The 19,359-nt window shown below is 41.2% G+C and overlaps 1 protein-coding gene across 1 annotated transcript; it reads left to right on the forward strand.

The window, feature by feature from the left end:
• Positions 1 to 382: 382 nt before the first annotated feature.
• On the forward strand, positions 383 to 6,575 carry gja5a (gap junction protein, alpha 5a). The gene is made up of 2 exons (XM_036540244.1): positions 383 to 442; positions 5,267 to 6,575. The coding sequence occupies exon 2, from the start codon at positions 5,295 to 5,297 to the stop codon at positions 6,423 to 6,425; it is 1,131 nt and encodes a 376-aa protein (XP_036396137.1). The 5' UTR covers positions 383 to 442; positions 5,267 to 5,294; the 3' UTR covers positions 6,426 to 6,575.
• The last annotated feature ends 12,784 nt before the right edge of the window (positions 6,576 to 19,359 follow it).

The raw sequence follows: 19,359 nt of genomic DNA on the forward strand, positions 1-19,359 counted from the left end.
CTATGATCAGATTCTGATCAGCCCTAACCAATGAATAAAATCAAACAGCAAGCCACTTGTCATATACAAGCAAGGATTCAGGATTATTCAAATAATATTTAAGGCACCGTTTTCATTGCAAAGTTTTTTCTTTCACATACAGGACACAAAGAAAACATAAGGGCATAACTGGCCGTCACAAATATTTCAGTATTCCCCCCTCAATATTTTCAGTGAGGCCTTTTCTCCAGTGCTGTAGCCCCTCATACCCTCCCTCCCCCCAAGCCCAAACACACTGTCCCTTGTGGATTAAGAGCACAGTGCCCTAAGATCGGCAGAGTTTCCATCCGCCCTTACCCACAGAAGGAGAGAGAGCCGGCACAGCCAGCCTCTGAAGGTCAGAGGAAAAATCTCACTTCACGGATTACAGTCACAGATCGGCGTGGCTCTCCAGGCATGGCTGGTAAGACAGATAGAAACCTTCCCTTTACTCTGTTTTACTGGGTGTCGTGTTCAGAGAGTCAGCTGTGAGGAATAAACAGTGCTATGTGCTCCCCTTGCCCTTCATTAGGAGAAACAAGAGGGAGTTTTGTTGGAGAGAGGTACTTCCAATTGTACAGACGGTGTCGGATATATGCACAGTGTGAATGGAGATATGTATATTCCTTCATTCATAAGTTCATTGCAAAACTTTATTTGCACATAAAATCACTGTAGTTCTAATCTTATATATATATATGACTTACATAAATAACTCACATTTATTGTAAATATTCTAATACTTTGAGAAAGAATTGTATGATCTTAGATATTAACGTTTTAATATGAGAAATAAGTTTCATTTTTTATTGAACCTGATGTTTGCAAAGTGTTGGGGTACAGAAAAATACACTGTCATTCTGAAAAACTTAAATCCTTATCCTTATCCAATACACATGTATATTTAAAAAAAATTCAGTGCTTGCAAACAGTACATGGTTATTCCATATCAAAATTCCAGTTGGATATAATAAGATGACAACACATTTCAAAGTATGTTCGATATTTTCTGATAGACCATCCAAAGTTTTGTATTGCAACATAAGCTAACCCATGGCTGGCAAGGGCGTACAAACTTTCAGTCCTTATATGCTAGTTTTTCTGACAGCCAGAGTGAACCAGAATAGCCCCATGTAAGCCCTGATAAAGACCATCTAAGCTGCATCAAGTGGGTGGTGGCCCTCTTTTACTTGTTTTTAATACTTACTTTATCCATAACTATTTGTAATTATATTGTAACTACTGTATATGCCAATGTAATACAGCCTTGATCAAAACTATTTAGAGTGCCTTGGATACTTGGGATAGTCAAATTTCAATCTCTAATTGTTGTTCTCATCCTCACCTCAATGTATAACTCTAATTAAGCCCTATGTGAACTTCTGCATAAATTGTATTATGTGTCACAGATTCTAAATTACAGACCATTATACCACCATTTTTGTGGGTCATAAAACTGAGGCTTGGTAAACCATTGTGAATGAAAGTGAATGAATGGATAAATCATATCATAGCATGCATGATGCAGAATGCTATTGGAATGAATGGATTTCCAAACAGCAAATCATCAGTTGATGCTGCATTTCATTTTTGAAATTATTTTTGTTAATGCTCAATAATCTTTCTCCAATAATGAGTAATAGCTCACAAGCGCTTGATTGCTGAGTTGCTAATTTGGAAAGTCGCTAAATAGATAATATAACTGCTTTAAGATCCCACCGTGTAATGCTTATTGAAAGAATAACATGAGGGAACATTTTCATTTAACATTTCTATTTTGATTTAGTGCCTTGGTATTTATACATCGCATTTCCTAACACCCATCAGTGTGAGCAAAATGAGTATAGTTGCTAGCTGAATTAAATGAGAGACGCATTTTCTATGCACACACATAAAACAGCACAGCCCCTGTTAGACTGGTAAGCAAAACATGGAATCACATCACATGGAACTGCTGAATTATAAATTTTCCCAGACAACAGCCACAGCCCCCTATATAACTGATTTGTTTAAATAACTTGTTTCATCTCATATTTAACTTGAGGGATGAAGATCCCTTGATTTACTTTTGCTAGTTCACTGCGACTAGCTAAGCTAGCTAGTGATGGTGTGATATGTGGTTACTCTTTGGGTACACAGTACTATTTGCATATGCAACGTGTCTTCTTCCTTAATATCTGTACAAATGATGCTTACAAAATGTATCATTCCATTAAGAAATGTTCTTTAATTTCATAACATTCCACAGGATTAGTTTACTGGCAGGATACTGACAAGATATGTAGGAACAATTGATATATACTGTAGCTTGGAGACACAAAAATTAGCTTTTGATGCTTTTAATTAGCTTTAAAGCTAATGATAGCTTTCAAGCTCAAGTTTTATTAGTTGCTAAAAAGTATTGAAGATGATGTGATGTCATGAGAACAGTTCATCAGGTTGAGATGGTGACAGTCTTTCAGCATTGAAAGCCTTAGCTAATCAGACTGCAGTCATCTGACATATTTACACCACAAGGCCTGAGAGCAAAATGGATGCGTATGAAGAAAGAAGCACTGTTTGGGGTCAAACAGCAATGAAAGAGCCATTTAAACTAATATTACATGTAAAAAGTGCCAGATTGCTTATTTTGACTCTCATATACAATTTATAATTTGTGGGGAAGGTATATGGCTTCTTTAAACTTCAATGATAAAGCTTCCAAGTAGGATGGTAGGCACAACACTAGAATCAAATCAAATGCAATCAAAAGTAAATGCCACCATAACTGTATTTCTGACAATGAGTTTCAGCTTCGAGTATGACAATTTTTGAATTACATACAACCATTTTTCATATGGTCTACTGCAAATTCAATCTGTCTCTTTTTTTGAATGGGCCAGAAAAGGAGTAGTCTTCTGAATCCACAAGCTTCAAATGAAAATTTGTAGCTTTTAAAACAGATTTTTATTTTCATTTTTTTTTTCTATTCATAATTGAATTCTAAAGGAAACCCCAGTGAATGAGGTGGATAGTGTTTCTTCTCTACTCCTAAGCCCGTAAACTCTCAAGGAGACTAAAAGTGGAAGGTTGTCAAGACAAGTGTCTGCTCACACAGACTTCTGCACCTACATCCCGCTCAGTGTTCTGCTCTGAGGAGGAGTTTGCTGTTGGACCCTGATTGCATTCACAGTTTAGCGTTTCAGTGTGTTGGTATATTACTCAGAGCTGAACCTTGTGCCTCTGAACACCGAGCAGCTTGGAGAGGGCGTGCAGTGAAATTACTGGGAAACCTATTATTGTGATGCTTCTGAGAATTTGTCATCACGCATGAGACAGGCGCAGACAAGAATCAGTGCTCTCTGAAAACCAGAGGGCAAAGCGTGTCAATGAGTGTGAAGGGAATCAAACAATGAAACATTGTGATCAGCGAGGATACACAAACAGAAAAATGTTAGCCAATACAGAGAAATTGTCAGATACGGAAAGACCTGAGCCTGAAACCATAAGCATTGAATTATTCCAGTGATCTTATAGGCAAATGTTCATGTTTCTCCCACATTGTGAAAGAGGGGAATGTTTTTTTTTCTCTATTTTTCCTCTCCATACGTCTAATGGATGTGCCACATTTACCTCATCATTGACATTCCCAGATTTTGTTTGAGAAACATATCGAAAGCCGGAATAACAGCAACAGAACAGAAGAGGGGAATGAATCTGTGAATGAGCAGTTCAGAAATGAAGAGGCAGTACCATGTGTGAATGTACCCTAGACCTAATCTGGTGTCATCATCCAGGACAGCTGCTTGCTGATCTAAAGTAGTTTCTAAGCCCTAAATTTGATTCATGTCATAAGTTGGAATTCCCAAGATTCTGACACTATCCTGTATGTTTTATATCTCTCTGACTGGGACCAAAACACACAAAGATTAGCATCACAATGTGCTTTTTTTGTCATACGTTTACTTGAAACTCCCACATCATTTTCTCCCAGAGTCCCAGCGGGAGAGAGGGTAGAGAGGCAGTGTGGGAAAGGTTGCAGTCCCAAGCCACAGGCTCCGGGCAGCGTGGCCTTCGCAGGGACAGCAGGCTATTTATACGCCTTCTTCACATGCCTGCTATTGCTCCCCAGACACTGCGAGCTCCACTGGCACGCACTACCATACTGCCTAATGGCAAGTGCCAAAGTAGTGGACACTGGCGTACAGTACAGTCCATCGTCGTGTGGGGCAGTGCAGTTACAGTATGCCCCATTGTTTTCAGGGTTTATTTCTGACTAGATGCTGTTCCTTTAACAGAAACGAGAGCCAGCCAATTTCATGATTCAGAATCAGACAGTTGGTCATTAACTTCATCGTGATGGAACCTGCATGTATTAATTTTAACTTAAGTGTTTTAGCTGGCACTACAGAGAACCCCCCCCCGCATTCGTTCGAATTTTAAACATGAATGAAATTACACTTCTCAGATCACGTTAGCCATCAAGACCCCTTCAGCTTTTATATGTTCATGCAGGTTGTGTTTGATAGCTCTTGACTTCCCCTTCGCAAGTCTAATTTAAGACCATCTAAAGAAGCCCCATCTGCAGCTGTTCACTGCCAGAGATATTCTGCCTGAAACAATTACGAGAAATGGTAATGCATTCCACCTCATGAATCACTGACAATGGAAGTGATGGATGCCGTCATTATTAGAAAGTAATCTTAGGCATCTTAAAGGCTAGTGTTGGTGATGATTAAAGACCAAGAGAGTACTGGTACACTCTTTTGTGATGTAGTGTTTCATAGGGCTGTACACTCCACTGAAATGCAGTATATTACAGTACAGCAGGGCCAGGCTCCTTTGTGAAATGAGAGCATGCAGGTTTTCTTAGCACTCAGCAGCTTCTGGCATTAATAATCACATGATTTTTCAGTTATATGAGAAAAAGTTATGCACTTATTTGAGCCTACATGTTACTCTTATTGTAGCCTATAGGTTATGATGCATTGATCAAAACACTTCCAGTTATTGTAAATGTGTTGAATATTTTTTCCCAATCTCATATAGATCAAGCTCAAATGTTTGAATTCAGATGTTTGAATATACTGATTTCTTCTCTAAAATGGTGATATTCTGAACTTTAGAAACTTTAAAATTATTTAATGTGAAAGCAGGCACTGCAAAAAATAATTGAGGTTAATAGCATAAATAAACTTAATTACTTTATTATTAATATTTAATGGGAGTTGAATAAAATGTGTTTCCAATCCATTGCCTTGTTCTTCAGGTTTCTTCAAAGGAAGGTGTGAGCAGTAATGGGGGACTGGAGTCTTCTGGGGAACTTTCTAGAGGAAGTGCAGGAGCACTCGACGTCCGTGGGCAAGGTTTGGCTGACCATCCTCTTCATCTTCCGCATCCTGGTGCTGGGCACGGCGGCCGAGTCGTCCTGGGGCGATGAGCAATCCGACTTCATGTGCGACACCAAGCAGCCTGGCTGCATCAACGTATGCTATGACAAGGCCTTCCCCATTGCCCACATCCGCTACTGGGTGCTGCAGATCGTGTTCGTCTCGACCCCCTCCCTCATCTACATGGGCCACGCCATGCACACGGTGCGCATGGAGGAAAAGCGTCGGCAGAAGGAGCAGGAGGAGCAGGGCAGGGTAGAGGCCTCCGCGGCCGGCAGGGCCGAGAAGGAGTACCTGGAGGAGAAGGAGCCCGGGAAGGCTGAGGGCACAGGGAAGATCCGCCTGAAGGGGGCGCTGCTGAAGACCTACGTTTTCAGCATCCTGATCCGCACCGTCATGGAGGTGACCTTCATCGTCGGGCAGTACATGATCTACGGCATCTTCCTCGACGCCCTCTACCCCTGCGAGGCCTGGCCCTGCCCCAACAAGGTCAACTGCTACGTGTCGCGCCCCACCGAAAAGAACGTCTTTATCGCCTTCATGCTGGTGGTGGCGGGTGTGTCCCTCTTCCTCAGCGTGGTGGAGCTGTACCACCTCGCCTGGAAACAGTCCAAAAGGTGCCTGAGGGCCTACGCCGCCTCCCACGCCATGGAGAGCAGGACCGCCAAAGCCGTGGCCATCGCCCCGGAGCCCGACCCCCAGCCGCAGACGTCCCGCACCTGCACCCCGCCCCCGGATTTCAACCAGTGCCTGGCTGCCACGTCCCCGCACGGCCACGCCCTCCCCGGCTGCCACCCCTTCAACAACAGCATGGCCCACCAGCAGAACTCAGCCAACATGGCCACCGAGCGCCACCGCAGCCACGACAACCTGGAGGCGGAGGACTTCCTGCAGATAAGCTATGCGCAGACCTCGGAGACGGCCAGCGCCTGCGCCCAGGCCCAGCTGCTCCACAACGGCTTCTGCAAGGACAAGCGGCGCCTCAGCAAGACCAGCGGCTCTAGCAGCCGCGTGCGGCCGGACGACCTGGCTGTGTAGGCCGGCTTATCAATCAGGGAGAGGGAGGCTGGGACTAGGCGGGGCGCGGGCTGCTGCTGATGAAGGCAGGCAGGCTAGGCTTGAACCAAATGGCTAGAGGGTGCTCTGTGGTCTGTTGTCAGGGCTACCGGGATGATGATAAGCCTCTATTGGCCCTGCAAGCTAATTTAGCGCAGGTGTTCAATTCTGCACAGAGATGTATTTGAACACATGAAATGGGAAGCACAGAATATGTGACATGTGATGAGACAGCTCTTGCTGAAAATAGTGATGTACTTGCACGTGAAGTGCAGTGACTGATGGTAAGAGAGAGAAAGGTCTGTTTATAAACTGTGTAAAAACACTTGTGTTGATGCAGCAGAGAGACGTTTTGTCACTGATTGATACCCTGGAGCCTTGAAATGTCAGAATCCTGCATGCTTTTTTTACCCTGTCTGAGCACTTTAAAAGCTTAGAGGTCATAACATATCTTTATAACTGATCACTGACATCTGGGTGGTCTATTTGAGACATAGCTTTACATCCATTTACCTTCACATTCTATGCACGTCACGAAATACTCCGCACATATGATACACAAACCAGCTGTTGAATGGAGTTTCTGTTTTATTTTTAACCCATAAACTCATCAAAGGTAACAAGTGCTCGACAATGGCACTTTAAGTCTTCCAAGTGAGACTCCGCAACTCTGGCCCTGAGAATGATGCTATGAATAAGACTCCTGCTCGGTCAGAAAGCCGAGATACTGACACAGTAACATGAAGCCCAACCCTGCCATTATCCTCCATCAGAGGTAAAGAAAGAAAGAAAAACAATGTGAGATGGCATCAGGGAGCTTAACTGGTGAACCATCACGAAGGGCCGCGCAGCTGAAACTCTGTCCTTCAAACAAACATTTGCATCGCACAACCAGCATTTTGTATGACGATCCCGGATGGTCTCCAAACACTGCGATTAAAGGCAACAGCAGCTCTATACAGTGTCCTGCGGGATACTGGAGGATGCTGGGAAATGGTGCTATGACAAATGAAAAGTGATTGACTGCATTAAGACCTGAACCTGTGTTAGTAGAGCATTAAGAATTAATGTCATCAAAAACATCCCTAAATCAGTTTTATTCAACATACAGAGCAAGAAAATGAATGAGCAGGAACTTCCTCAACCCCAAGGTCAAGTCCTGTTCATTGCTGTTAAAATACTGCATCAACTTTTAATGTATATCTATATATCTATATATGGATATATTTCCTTCTTGTTTCTCATTTTTGGTTTATTGAAATTGAATGTACAGTACTTGTCATTTATACTTGAGAAATCTGTCAGTATTTGATTCATGTACAATTTTTTTTTCCACTGTGTATAGAAATAGGAAGTAATGTTTCAAACCGAATTAAATCAAACTCTCCAGCACACAGCTACTGTTTTGAAAACAGAGATTAATTTAGTTGTTGAATCTGGTAGATTCTGGAGCTTGCCTCTGATCTTTCTTTTATCACACCATTTCCATTCTCCAGCTCTGTATTTTATTTTTTCTGTTTCTGTGAAAATTTTTTTCACTGCAGTTTCCACAAAGGTTCAGTTCATTATTATTCATTAGCACGGTGGCTGAAAGAAGTTTATAGGTATATATATAGTGTGTGCGTGTGTGTGTGTGTGTGTGTGTGTGTGTGTGTGTTTGTAGATTTGAGGAAATTACTGTTGGAACAAGAGTAGGAATTGTAGTCTGTGCTCTGTATGTAGTCAACACCCTTTCAAAAAGGACTCATTTTCTAAATGAGAAAACATTTAGCATGCTGTTAATTGGCTCTCAGCCATTTTTTAAACTATTTGTGAAAACTATGCAACCATTAGTTAAACGTGTTGTTCAGATATAAAAGAACTAACGACAAAATGAAGAACAAAATAAATGTAAATAGTTTTGTTATTGAATATGTATGTTGAAGGCATGTGGTTCAGCATTCAGCACCCTCCCTCCACCGGACTAAGAACAGAAATGCAAGCTGATCCAAATGATCAGAATCCATGACTGTGGCTGAACTACAGATTAATAAAAATTGTAATAAATTATTCATCTAACAGCTTGAACTTGAACTTGAACAGTCATTCAACCAGCCAAAAACAGGGTAATTTCGTGTGGAAGGTGTCATGTTTCGCAGGATATATTTGTGGAGTTATATCCAGAAGTCTCTCAACTTTTCTAATGTAAAGAAGACAGAAAATGAGATGTCTGAAGATTTAGGGAAAATGTATATTACTGGATTTCAAACACTTCATCACAGCTGCAATGAGCACTTTTCAGATGTGGGCTTTCCTGGATGTAACCACTAGATAGAGACAACCATTTTTGATTTTTTTATAATACTTTTCTCTAAGCCGTTGATATCAAATCTAATGTTTCAATGCAGGAAAAATTAGGTGGTTGATGTAAGTGGTATTATATGAACTGGTTATGTTGGCTAAATTGTTTTGTATCTTTGTTTCTGTATCAGTTTTATAAACTGATGATAGAAACAAGGGAGTATTTCAACAGGAAAATAATTGCTTTATGCTAGAGCAATGCATTTCATGTGCACTATTCTGTTTATAAATATACATGCAGAGATATCAGTAGATGTTTGAACAATCATGTTTTCAAGCTCAGGACAACCCACGCCTGTGACTGCAGTGGAAATATGTTGGTAACACATGCTTGTGCACTGTTACTTGTGGAGTTTCACTCGCTCCTTTTTTCATTCTTCCCCTCTGAACTGCTGACTATTTTGTTGATCGTTCTTTTACAGTATGAAATTCATTTCAATAAATCTGTGCACATGTTGTGAGTTTGTTCTCCTTTTTTACTGGTAACCACACACACATGACAGCACACCATAAATACTCTTAAACTGTGTGTTCACGTGTGTGTACATGTCTGTGTGAGTGTGTGTATGTGTGTGTGTGTGTGTGTGTGTGCGTGTGATAGTAATGTTTATAGTACCTAATACCAGATACTGTCAGAAGTGTGAACTCTACTGAACATGCCCATTTCAAAGTGAAAGGTGACCTTAATGTACAGTATTATGTTCTTAATGTACCATTATGCATACCATGATTTAAAAATGACATCTATAAAACAAATATCATAAAGCATATGTCATAAAGCAAATGTCTTAGTGTGTTCACCTCTTCTTGCCCAGGGGAGGATGGATGCAAACAGGAGCAGGCAGGTCTGTCACATTTCACATTCGAAAAGCAAGTTACAGCTACCCTTGAGTTGGGCTAATTGGATATATATCTCTATGCATACCTTTCATGGCCATCTTGGTATTTTTTTTCATGTTCAAAATGCCTTGAGCCTTGGCACTGACAATGTAAAAACAATGTTGCCTATAAAAGAGACATTACAAATGTAACTGGTATGTTTGTCATCTTTGCTGCTGATGGACAGACATTTCATCTTGAAATAAGGACTTAAGAGTAGAACTCCCATGCTTCTACTGATGCATGAAAAGCAGTGCAATTACAATGTCATGTGGGTTAAAAATACATGGGCCCTTGGGAAGCAGCTAAGAATGGGTCAGGACTTAACTGTAGTTTTTTTTTCCTTCAATGTCGGGCCTTGCTGGTATCTAACATGGAATTTCTAAGAGGAATACAACCAGCTGAAAGGGTTTGTTTTTCATTTGATCCCGGAGTTTTTATTCATAAAATAACAAGCACTCAAGTGAGTAATTTATCCAGGGACAGAGGCTATTTAAGGCTTGGCGCTGTCTATGGCGTCTAGGTCCCGCTCACGTCCCTTCTCTACCCTTGCCTCCCCAAGTGAGGGAATGAGCTCCCCACAAGTACCAGGACAGTGGGGTCATCACCCATACTGCAACACATACTCAAAGCCCACCTGTTCAGACCACACCTGGGATCTTTGAATTCTGACCCCCCACCTAAATCTGTGGTAAAACCTTATCAGAAAAACTGATGGCAGTTTAAGAACTGAAGACAAAGCCTTAGTGACAGTTTAGGCTTATTGTTTTAGCGGTGTTACAGATTTGGTGGCTGCAGATTTTTGGTAGTAGTTTAAGGCTGTATGCCTTAGGACAGTGCTTATTCCCTTTGTGGCAATGTTTCCCACAACAGCACTTCATTCCATGAATGGCACTGATGATTCGGAGTCTGTATGGCTACTTGTCTAACCATATTGCATTTTTTGTAAGTCGTTCTTCCTCTTCCTCCTCCACCTCCTCCACCGATTCCAGCATGCATACTTTTAGGAGGTAGCCTCAACACAGGCCTCTGGTGCCTCGACACCCCAGAAATTGCTGGGAAATTCAGCCCACTCTGTCAGATATGGATCTTCATATGCCAACCCAGTCTGATTGTCACAGCCCATGTAACATACAGTAGAGGTGACATCTTATCCAGAGTGACTCACTTAGGTTACAATGTTATCAGCTTACACAGCTTGATAATTACTGAGGCAATTTTGGGTAACTCATGTAAGGGTACAACAGCAGTGCCACTGCAGGGAATTGAACTGGCAACCTGCCCTGCTCCTTAGCACTGCACCACACCGCTGCCTAATATTATGTTTCTCTTATATCAAGAAGGAAGGGGTGAACCAATTCTGATAAGGTGGGCAAATTGGAGCAGCCCTTGACTAATAAATAGTTATACCTGTAACCTCTGTTCTTTGATTTCCACAAGGGGGCAGCATTGCTTTATTTTATTGTAGTTACTGATACATTTTAATGCTTAGTCACATATGTTAAAAGCAACCAGAAAACAGTATCTACTGTGGTACCTACCAAAGTAATGGATTTCATAAAAATGTCTGACCCAGCCTGTATGCAACTGGGGCGGGAGAAGGGGGTGGGCAAAGATACAAAGGGATAAGGCTGGTGGTCAGGGTTGTCAAGGAAAGAGATCACTCAGGAGTTAGGCAAGGGTGCAGTGGGATCACTGGAAGACTGTTGTCTGTAATACAGATCAACATATCACACACTAACCATAATTAAAGACTGTGTAATCCAGGAGTTCACAGATATCCTCTCTGTGGACTGACCTCTGTGCTTTGACTTCTATAGGTCACTACAACCAGAATCCTGACAACTAAAAGTGACCACTCTACTGGATGACATGAGTTTCCACATAGTCAAAGAAATCAATTTCTAATTTTCCTTTTCATGCACAGGGTGATCAATGAATAACACTGAAAGGAAAGTAAATGTAGGAATCCATTAGCCATGGAAAGGGTTTACTGTGAAATCCATAGCAGCCATTTATTTCTGTATTTGTTTAATCACAATCAATGTCTTCTTTAGGAAAGAACAGCATGTATTGTGTCTATTTGTAAGCATTAACACCAACACTGTAGTGTCTACACTGCAATGGTTGATTTATTCACATCACTCATTGAAGATAAGCTGGTTTTCTGATGACTGTAATCAAATTAGTTCAGTTGTTCAGTTCAGTCGTATCTAAGGTCCATGAGATTAGAGCACTGCTGCAATGCTAACTTAAACAGAAAACTGCTCACTGCTGTGTTCCAGCGCTTTTGCCATTAAAATGGCAAAGCTCTGGTTGTAAGCACAGCCCATTTACTGTTATAATACACCTGTTATGATTTTGATATTTGTTAGTCAATGACACTGCTTTCTGCTGGGACATTGGCACCATTTCTCTAAGAGGAGGTACTAAACAGACCTTTGCTTTTCTTCCTCCAGAATGAACGTGTTTCATTGAGCTTCATGACTGAAAGGAAGAGCTGAGGTCAATTCCATTTTTCAAAGGTTACTTATTGTAATCTCACTTCTCAGAATTCCACACATATAGGTGAGTGGAATGATGGGAACATTTAGGAACCAGATGGTTCTCAATCAGCAGTACCTTTCTTCCAGTGCGTTTTAGGGAGAGAATCATTAAACCTCATTACTGCATTGATCCTTGCATTTATTTGAACCAATCATCTGAGGACGAGACAATGGCACAGTCAAAAGAATGAGAAAGTGTGTCATTGTTAGCAATGAGTAGCCAATCAGCATGAAATAAACTCTCCATTGAAGTAAGGAAAGATTTGTGCTGCTGTCAAATTTGTACCTCATAGAAAAATTATTTTCTCTACTCTCTACATCAATAAGGTGCCACTCAAAAAAGAAAGAAGAAAAAACAACAGCAGCCACAGAATGAATCAAAAATCAGAATGCAGTATAAAGCTATTTTACCAGGAAAATAAAATATATTGTAGTTATAGCTTCAAAACAGTAACAATAAAAAAGAGTGAAAGGATGTGATATGAAAGTGAAAAGGAAATAGTGTATAAAAATGAAAAAGGTGAGTTCAGGTGGAGGTCTCTCCAGAGAGGGGGTGCCAGTGAACAGCAGGCCTCATTCCCCAAGATGATCACCTGAATTCTTAACACAGACCAGCATCAGAACCGAACTGTAGCTCCGGGTGCGGTGGGGCTGGCAGTAGAGGAGATCAATACGGAGGTCACCCCTTTCATCCTGACTGTGTGATACGGGGAATTACATTGTTTTCCTGAGCAGCATAAATCACACCAAGGCTTTCTTAAGTGTTCTGAATGTTAAAATTCACTTGGAGCCAATTTACCAGAGGTTCCTGCTTCTGATGGGTTTATGTAACTGAAGACTCTGTGCAAGTTTCAAAATACAGTATGGAAAGAAAGGAGGCATGAGACATATTTTATATTATTACATAAATAAAATACATAATTACACAACAGATCAAAGCTTGACAGCAACACGGACTCCCAAGGGCAGTTCATTTTCAATAACCAAGTAATTGTACTTACAGTTTCCAGTAAATCAGAAATGAAGACGACTGGACATGTTCATAAGCTAAGGACCATGTTTGTTTTTGCAGGTCCCTGCTCCTTTGCTATATGTGAACAAAATCTCTTTCTGCTGCTAGGACCTCAAGTTAAGCATTCAGATGTGTTTCCGTATCAACACAGGATGAATCATTATGAAAGTGTAGTATATAAAATAACCATTGGGTGGCGACCTGTACAAAAAAATTGATCTCCTAGCGTCATTTTTCTCACATGAGTGTGTTACAAGAACATGTTAAATTAAACGTACAAGGGCAAATAGGTTATCTAAAACATGGGAATACAGTAATTTACCCTAAAATATTTATCTTCTGTGTTGTAAATAAGAAATATCGCTCTTAAATGCAGATAAACATCTTGGCACATACATCTTTTAGATGGTATGCCTCAAGAGAAGAAGCCTTCTGCCTTGTGTGTGTATTTTCTTTGTTCTTTTTATCTCTAGTGCTATTATTATTATAAATGTATAACTATTTTAAAATAATACAGCTTCTTGCCTTGGAATTGTCTGCATGAAATTCCAGATTCTGTTGTCTTGTGTTGCGTTGAGATATTGTCATGCTGACACTTCAGTCAATATTTTGTTCCTATTTTGTGGATCCATAATCACCTCACTACTGTATATGTGGGTACAAATGTGACTAACAGTACTATCTGACTGAAATCTGCGAAAAGGCAAGGAGGTACAGTATATGTGAAATGGCCAGACTGGTGCTCAGTTGCTATTCTTTATCTAGACTGCTGTCTCACTGCTGTGACACAAAGTGGTGTGGTCTTGGGGTGAGAACAGCCATGAATTCTTTGGAAGGGATTGTGCCAGCCCTCCTGGTCCATAATAAGAATACAATAGCCAGAATTGTTTTTTTTTTTTCACCTCCCCACCAGTTCACTGTTTTGTCTGTGCTGTTAATGTTATGAAGCCAAAGAGAAAGGCCTACAATCCACTGCCAGATTGACTTTCAAAATGTTTACCCCTGATATCAACAACTCAGAGAGACTGAGTCCAGCTTCTCCAGACCAGAGCAGACCACACTAAAACCACTGCAAAGAACGAGCAAAGAGAGTCAACAGTCATTGAATACAGACCCCGTGTTCGTATTGGTGCAGGAGAAATGGAATGGCTTGGTGCAAACTCCTGAGGAGGAATTCACATTTTATTGCACTCTCCGGGAAGGTTTAACAAAAGCAGCCTACATGTCCCCAGCAGAGAAGGACCACTGGTTGCCACACAGTTTTTCCTCACACCTCAATAGTAGGGTGAGAACCTGCTTAGTCCTGATCAAGGAATAAAACCCACATTTGGATCTTATACCTGGATCAAGGCTAAACGAGGCCTCTTAAACATCACAGGTATGTTAGAAGATCTAAGGAGAGATGTCATTTCTTACACCACAGGTAATGGTACACACCACTGTAATTCCTGAGAAGTTCATGGAGACGAAAGGCAGGAAATAAGTGTATATTACAGTGGTGTAGCAGACAGAACACTGGGCTGGACCCATGGCTCACAACTTCCAATCATAGCGAAGTCACTAACGTATCGTTGAGGCAGAGTGCTAGTAGTTTGTGGCTTGTTGTGTCCATTTTTAAATGGGCTAAAGTAAGGCTGACATTGAAAATGCTGAGAGTAATATTTACTACTGTCAAACTACTGTCTCTTTATGCTATCACAATTGCCCATGGATCTTTACCACTTACTGAGCTGACCTTTGCTGGTAATGTTCTGTCCCTGCTTCCAGACAGCACATTATCAAGCAATTTGCCATCCGTACTGTCAAAACACAAACAGATGACATAACCAGCTCTCATTGCCAGTTCCCTCAATTCCATCCCACAACCGATTCTCTTATTAGCCTGGGGTCGCCATTGCAGAACAGTGCTGGGATGCATGTTTTGGGTTTAATTGAAACCATGTTTTGGTTGTTCCTGAAGGAAAGAATTTGGGAACATGTGCTCTCCAACATTCTAGCGCAGACACAAAAAATGGAGTTGCAGTCATGGGTTTGTATCATGTGTCAGTAGAAGAGAATGAGAATGTTTTGCAATGAGCAAAATCTGTGGAAATGAGAGTGATGTACAAAGACCTTAAAGATGACATTACTCACCATACATATTAAACACAGCATGCAGAACACTGCTCATGTTTGGAGATCTGGGCACAAATTGTGAAGCATTGACTATCCCCATAGCCAAAGCATGCAGCAGAGTGTAGCATATTTTAAAGGATGTTTTAGGTGAGGGCTGAAAAGCATGTGGATTGTCAGTCATGATGACTCAATTCATGTGCATCATGCAGGAACTTAATATCACAGCAGTAGAGATAAACCCTCTGACAAAATAAACGTTGGAGAGTCAAAGCCAATTCTAGTTTTACAATCTCTCACTCTGTTGACAATGACTAATATCTACTACTTTCTCTTTTTTATGGGGAGTGTGTTTCCACTCTGTAGGTAGTGTACAGGCTGCACTGTGAATACTTTGAATAGGTGTGGGTAGGTGTCCCGAGAAGAGTGACTCATGGCTGTTCAACTTCCCCCTCTTCTCTTCTTCTTCCTCTCCTCCTCCATTTCTCCCTCTCCTCATCATTTTCTTCTCCCTGTCCTCCAACACTTCTTCTTCTCCTCAACCGCTTCTACCTCTCCTCCTCCGCGTCTCCTTCTCCTCCTCCTCCTCCTCCTCCTCCATCCTCCTTTTTAGAGAAAGCCTTTATACTGCCACTTCATGGGTCTATATCGCAGTTCTAGCTGTAAGGCTGTGTGTTTGCACAAGTAGGTGATTTTAGTTGATGCTGAGAAGCTTATCCCTGGCCACAGGGATATTAAAATGGATGAATGTGGACACCTTCTATGAAAGAGACACTAATGTGAAGATGGCTGACAATGGTTGGGATTTGAAAAAATTCCCAACAGACAATAATATGCTTTGGAAAGAAAATTTTGTACCCAGTTGACACAAATCATTTCTAACATCACTAAATCGATACACATGTATGATATTCACCTTTGATAGAGCTTGTGTGTAAACAGGCGTGTGCCAACTTGTCAACGTTCTTATCGATTTGTTGAATACAGACAATATTAAATGCAATTAACATTATTAGATAGTTGAGCGCAAAAAGTGCACAGACACCAAACAAGTATGGCGCCAGTGATGAATAAGACTAACTGCATCTGTAATGTAATGTGCATTGTACAATCTGTAATGTAATCTGAAAGGTACAATCCATCATGCAATGTGAAATGCTGAACATTAAGGACTAATTCTGTGACAGACCCCTCATTTTCTTTGCTAGTACACGACGCACACCATATTTGCAGTTTCACATGAGCTAACAATTATAGAAGCATGGTGATACCCGAGCTGCTAGCACGGCTCTTCGCAGTGACCAGTTACGCATGACTGCCTCATAAATGCTAAAGGTTTATGTGTTATGAGACTGCATTCGGTTTTTGCTGACCCAGGCTATGTTTTGGGTTTTTAGTGGACAAAAATCTGCTTCTGTGCAAGCAGTAGTTACCGTGATACCAAAGCTCGAAAGAGCGAAGTGGGAAATCCAAAACGCAGACGGCCGGACTCCCCCCGCTCCATGAGGCTGAATAGTTCGGCTCAGTCTCAGGCAGAGCAATCACATCCTATTCTCAATGGAAACCCGCTCTTTCGCTCCGCCCCCACCCACCTCTTTCTTTTACACAGTTATCGGGCCGGGATCTTTAACCCTTCCCCTCCACGCGTTTCTGCCTAATCCTTGTGCGTTTGTCAGGCTTCCACTCGTCAAGCAGAACCAGTCATCGGCGCGGTCTCCTTCTTCTGCGGATCTCTGACGGCTGATGTGTGCCATAAATCGCGGTGGCCATCGAGCGAAAGAGGCGGTCTCCGTTCTGTCAGTCCATGCAAATTGCACCACAGAGCTAAAATTTGGCTCGTTTCTTGGTGTTTGTTCAATTCTCATTTTAGCCTCTGTTGCCAGACACATTCCTCATTGTTAATAAACTAGAACAGCTGTGAAAATGGGGAGGAAACATTAATTACTTATTATGTTTATTCCACAATTAGAATCATAGTTTTGGCTTAATAATAATTAAACACCTAATAAATTACATGATAATTAACTCATTTCTGGTTTATTATAGAAACAACAGTACAGTAAGCATCACACACAATACTAAGGTAGCCAGTTCACATAGACTTAATCTGCTAATGTCACATACCTTCACGCATGATTATGTAGCATTGACTGCAAAATGCTTTAAAATTGCTAAGACATTATAGCAATATGTCTGCTATATCTATATATAATTATGTGAAGGATAATAATCAGTGCTTTGAACATCCTCTCAAGCCTCTTTTTTTTAGCTACAATCTCCTGATTTCCTGTAAATGGAAAAACCAGTCTTCATGACCTCAGCAGGAGGTCATCAGAGGAGCTAAAATAGCACAGGATGAAGACCCTGTAGGAAGCAAGAATGTGACATTGCATGAGGCCGAGTGTGACTGAATGCTAAATGTGTGTGAGGGAATATACCTGCGTGTTCTGGGATTTTTCTGCATGTGCTTTAGTTTCATTAGACTGCTCTGATATCAACTAGCATGATTGAGCCTTTCATTCTGAAAGCTGGGTTGCACATCTAGAGACTATTATGGGCGTTAAATCTTCTAATTTTTTGTTAGAAGTGTGCTAATGTGATTAACAATGTAATAGTAAATATGTGGGGGGTTTTTTCTAATTTTGTTAATATACGCTCAATAAATGTCTCTAGGAAGCACAATTAGTTATTTGATTTTTTAAGGACTCATAACCGTACATTTTAAAAGGGCTAATTAATCTTAAGTATTAGTGCTAATTTGTTGAGCTACACATCAAAAAATTTTGCACAGGGCTTCTAGCAGCTAACTGCCAAAGGGTAGTCAGATTGGAAGCAGTGTTCAATTATCAGCTCAATCAAGCCTAATTACTTGAGCTCAGCAGGAATAGAGCCAGTTTACCAGGTGGATCCCCAGGACCAGGACAGAGAAACACTACACTACACGCAGAGAACCGCTGCCATCACTGAGGCAATGCATGGTAACAACCAATCACATCCTCGTTAGATGGTTATGGACTTTAAGAGTTGGTTACGGACGTTAAGAGTTATGGACTTTGCAGTGAAATTGTAAAGCTGTTGCCTATGGTACAGGAGATCATAGCTATGATCCTGGAAAACTGGTCCTGATTCCATCCCCCTTTTGCTCACTGCAGTACTTAAATGTATTCATCAGCGTAAGGCAAACGGTACACAGGTTATTTGCTGAGGTTTAAGATTAGTATTGGGGCTCCTACCTGTTGATAGTCACACACTATGATAAAACACATTCACATGGTCAAATATACTCTGGAATGCCTTAAATTATTTTTAATAAGATCCGTGAGCATCAAAAATATGTCTCCAAGGAGGCACTTACAGTTGGTGCCGTAGCTACCTGACGTGATACCTTGCAACTTCTTCGTGTTGAAGGCAGAGAGTATTCCAGACTGACAGTACGGGTATGCGTAATGTGTCATTCATAGCTCAGTCTTGCTCTCCGTGTCTCTGGTGCTGCAGTCGGGCTTTTGAGCTGCTTGAGGCGCATTTGTGGTGGAGTTTTTCGCATCCCCCTGTCTGATCAGAAATGAGGACGTAAAGGATCCTCATTACACCTCTAAGGGATCTCAAGATTGCTGCAGTTATTGTTATACTTGTGCTCTCGCTTTTGATTTTTCCTTCAGGGGTGGTGATGCGATTTTGCTGGAGGAAGCTGTCCTCCATTAAAAGGAGGTGAATATCTTCTCCATAAGGGGAAAAAAAATGTATCATTTGGTTTTCCCAAGAATACCTGCAGGTGAACATTATGCAGCTAAAAAAAAATCCTTACTCTAAAGCACCATGTCTGAACTATTATGGCTGCTCAGTGAAATTCAGAGTTCAGTGTTAGACACTTAAAGAGACAGATGGAGAGTCTAGTGAACAGCATTGGGAAAAGGACAGTTAAGTGAAAGACACTGCAAGAGAGACAGTCTCAGGAAAGAAGACAATGAGACAGTAGGATGAAAGACACTGCGTGAGACACAGTCCTGGAAAAGACAATGGGAGAGAA

This window comes from Megalops cyprinoides, chromosome 11 (genome assembly GCF_013368585.1).
Source record: "Megalops cyprinoides isolate fMegCyp1 chromosome 11, fMegCyp1.pri, whole genome shotgun sequence".
In the NCBI taxonomy this organism is placed as follows: Eukaryota; Metazoa; Chordata; class Actinopteri; order Elopiformes; family Megalopidae; genus Megalops; species Megalops cyprinoides.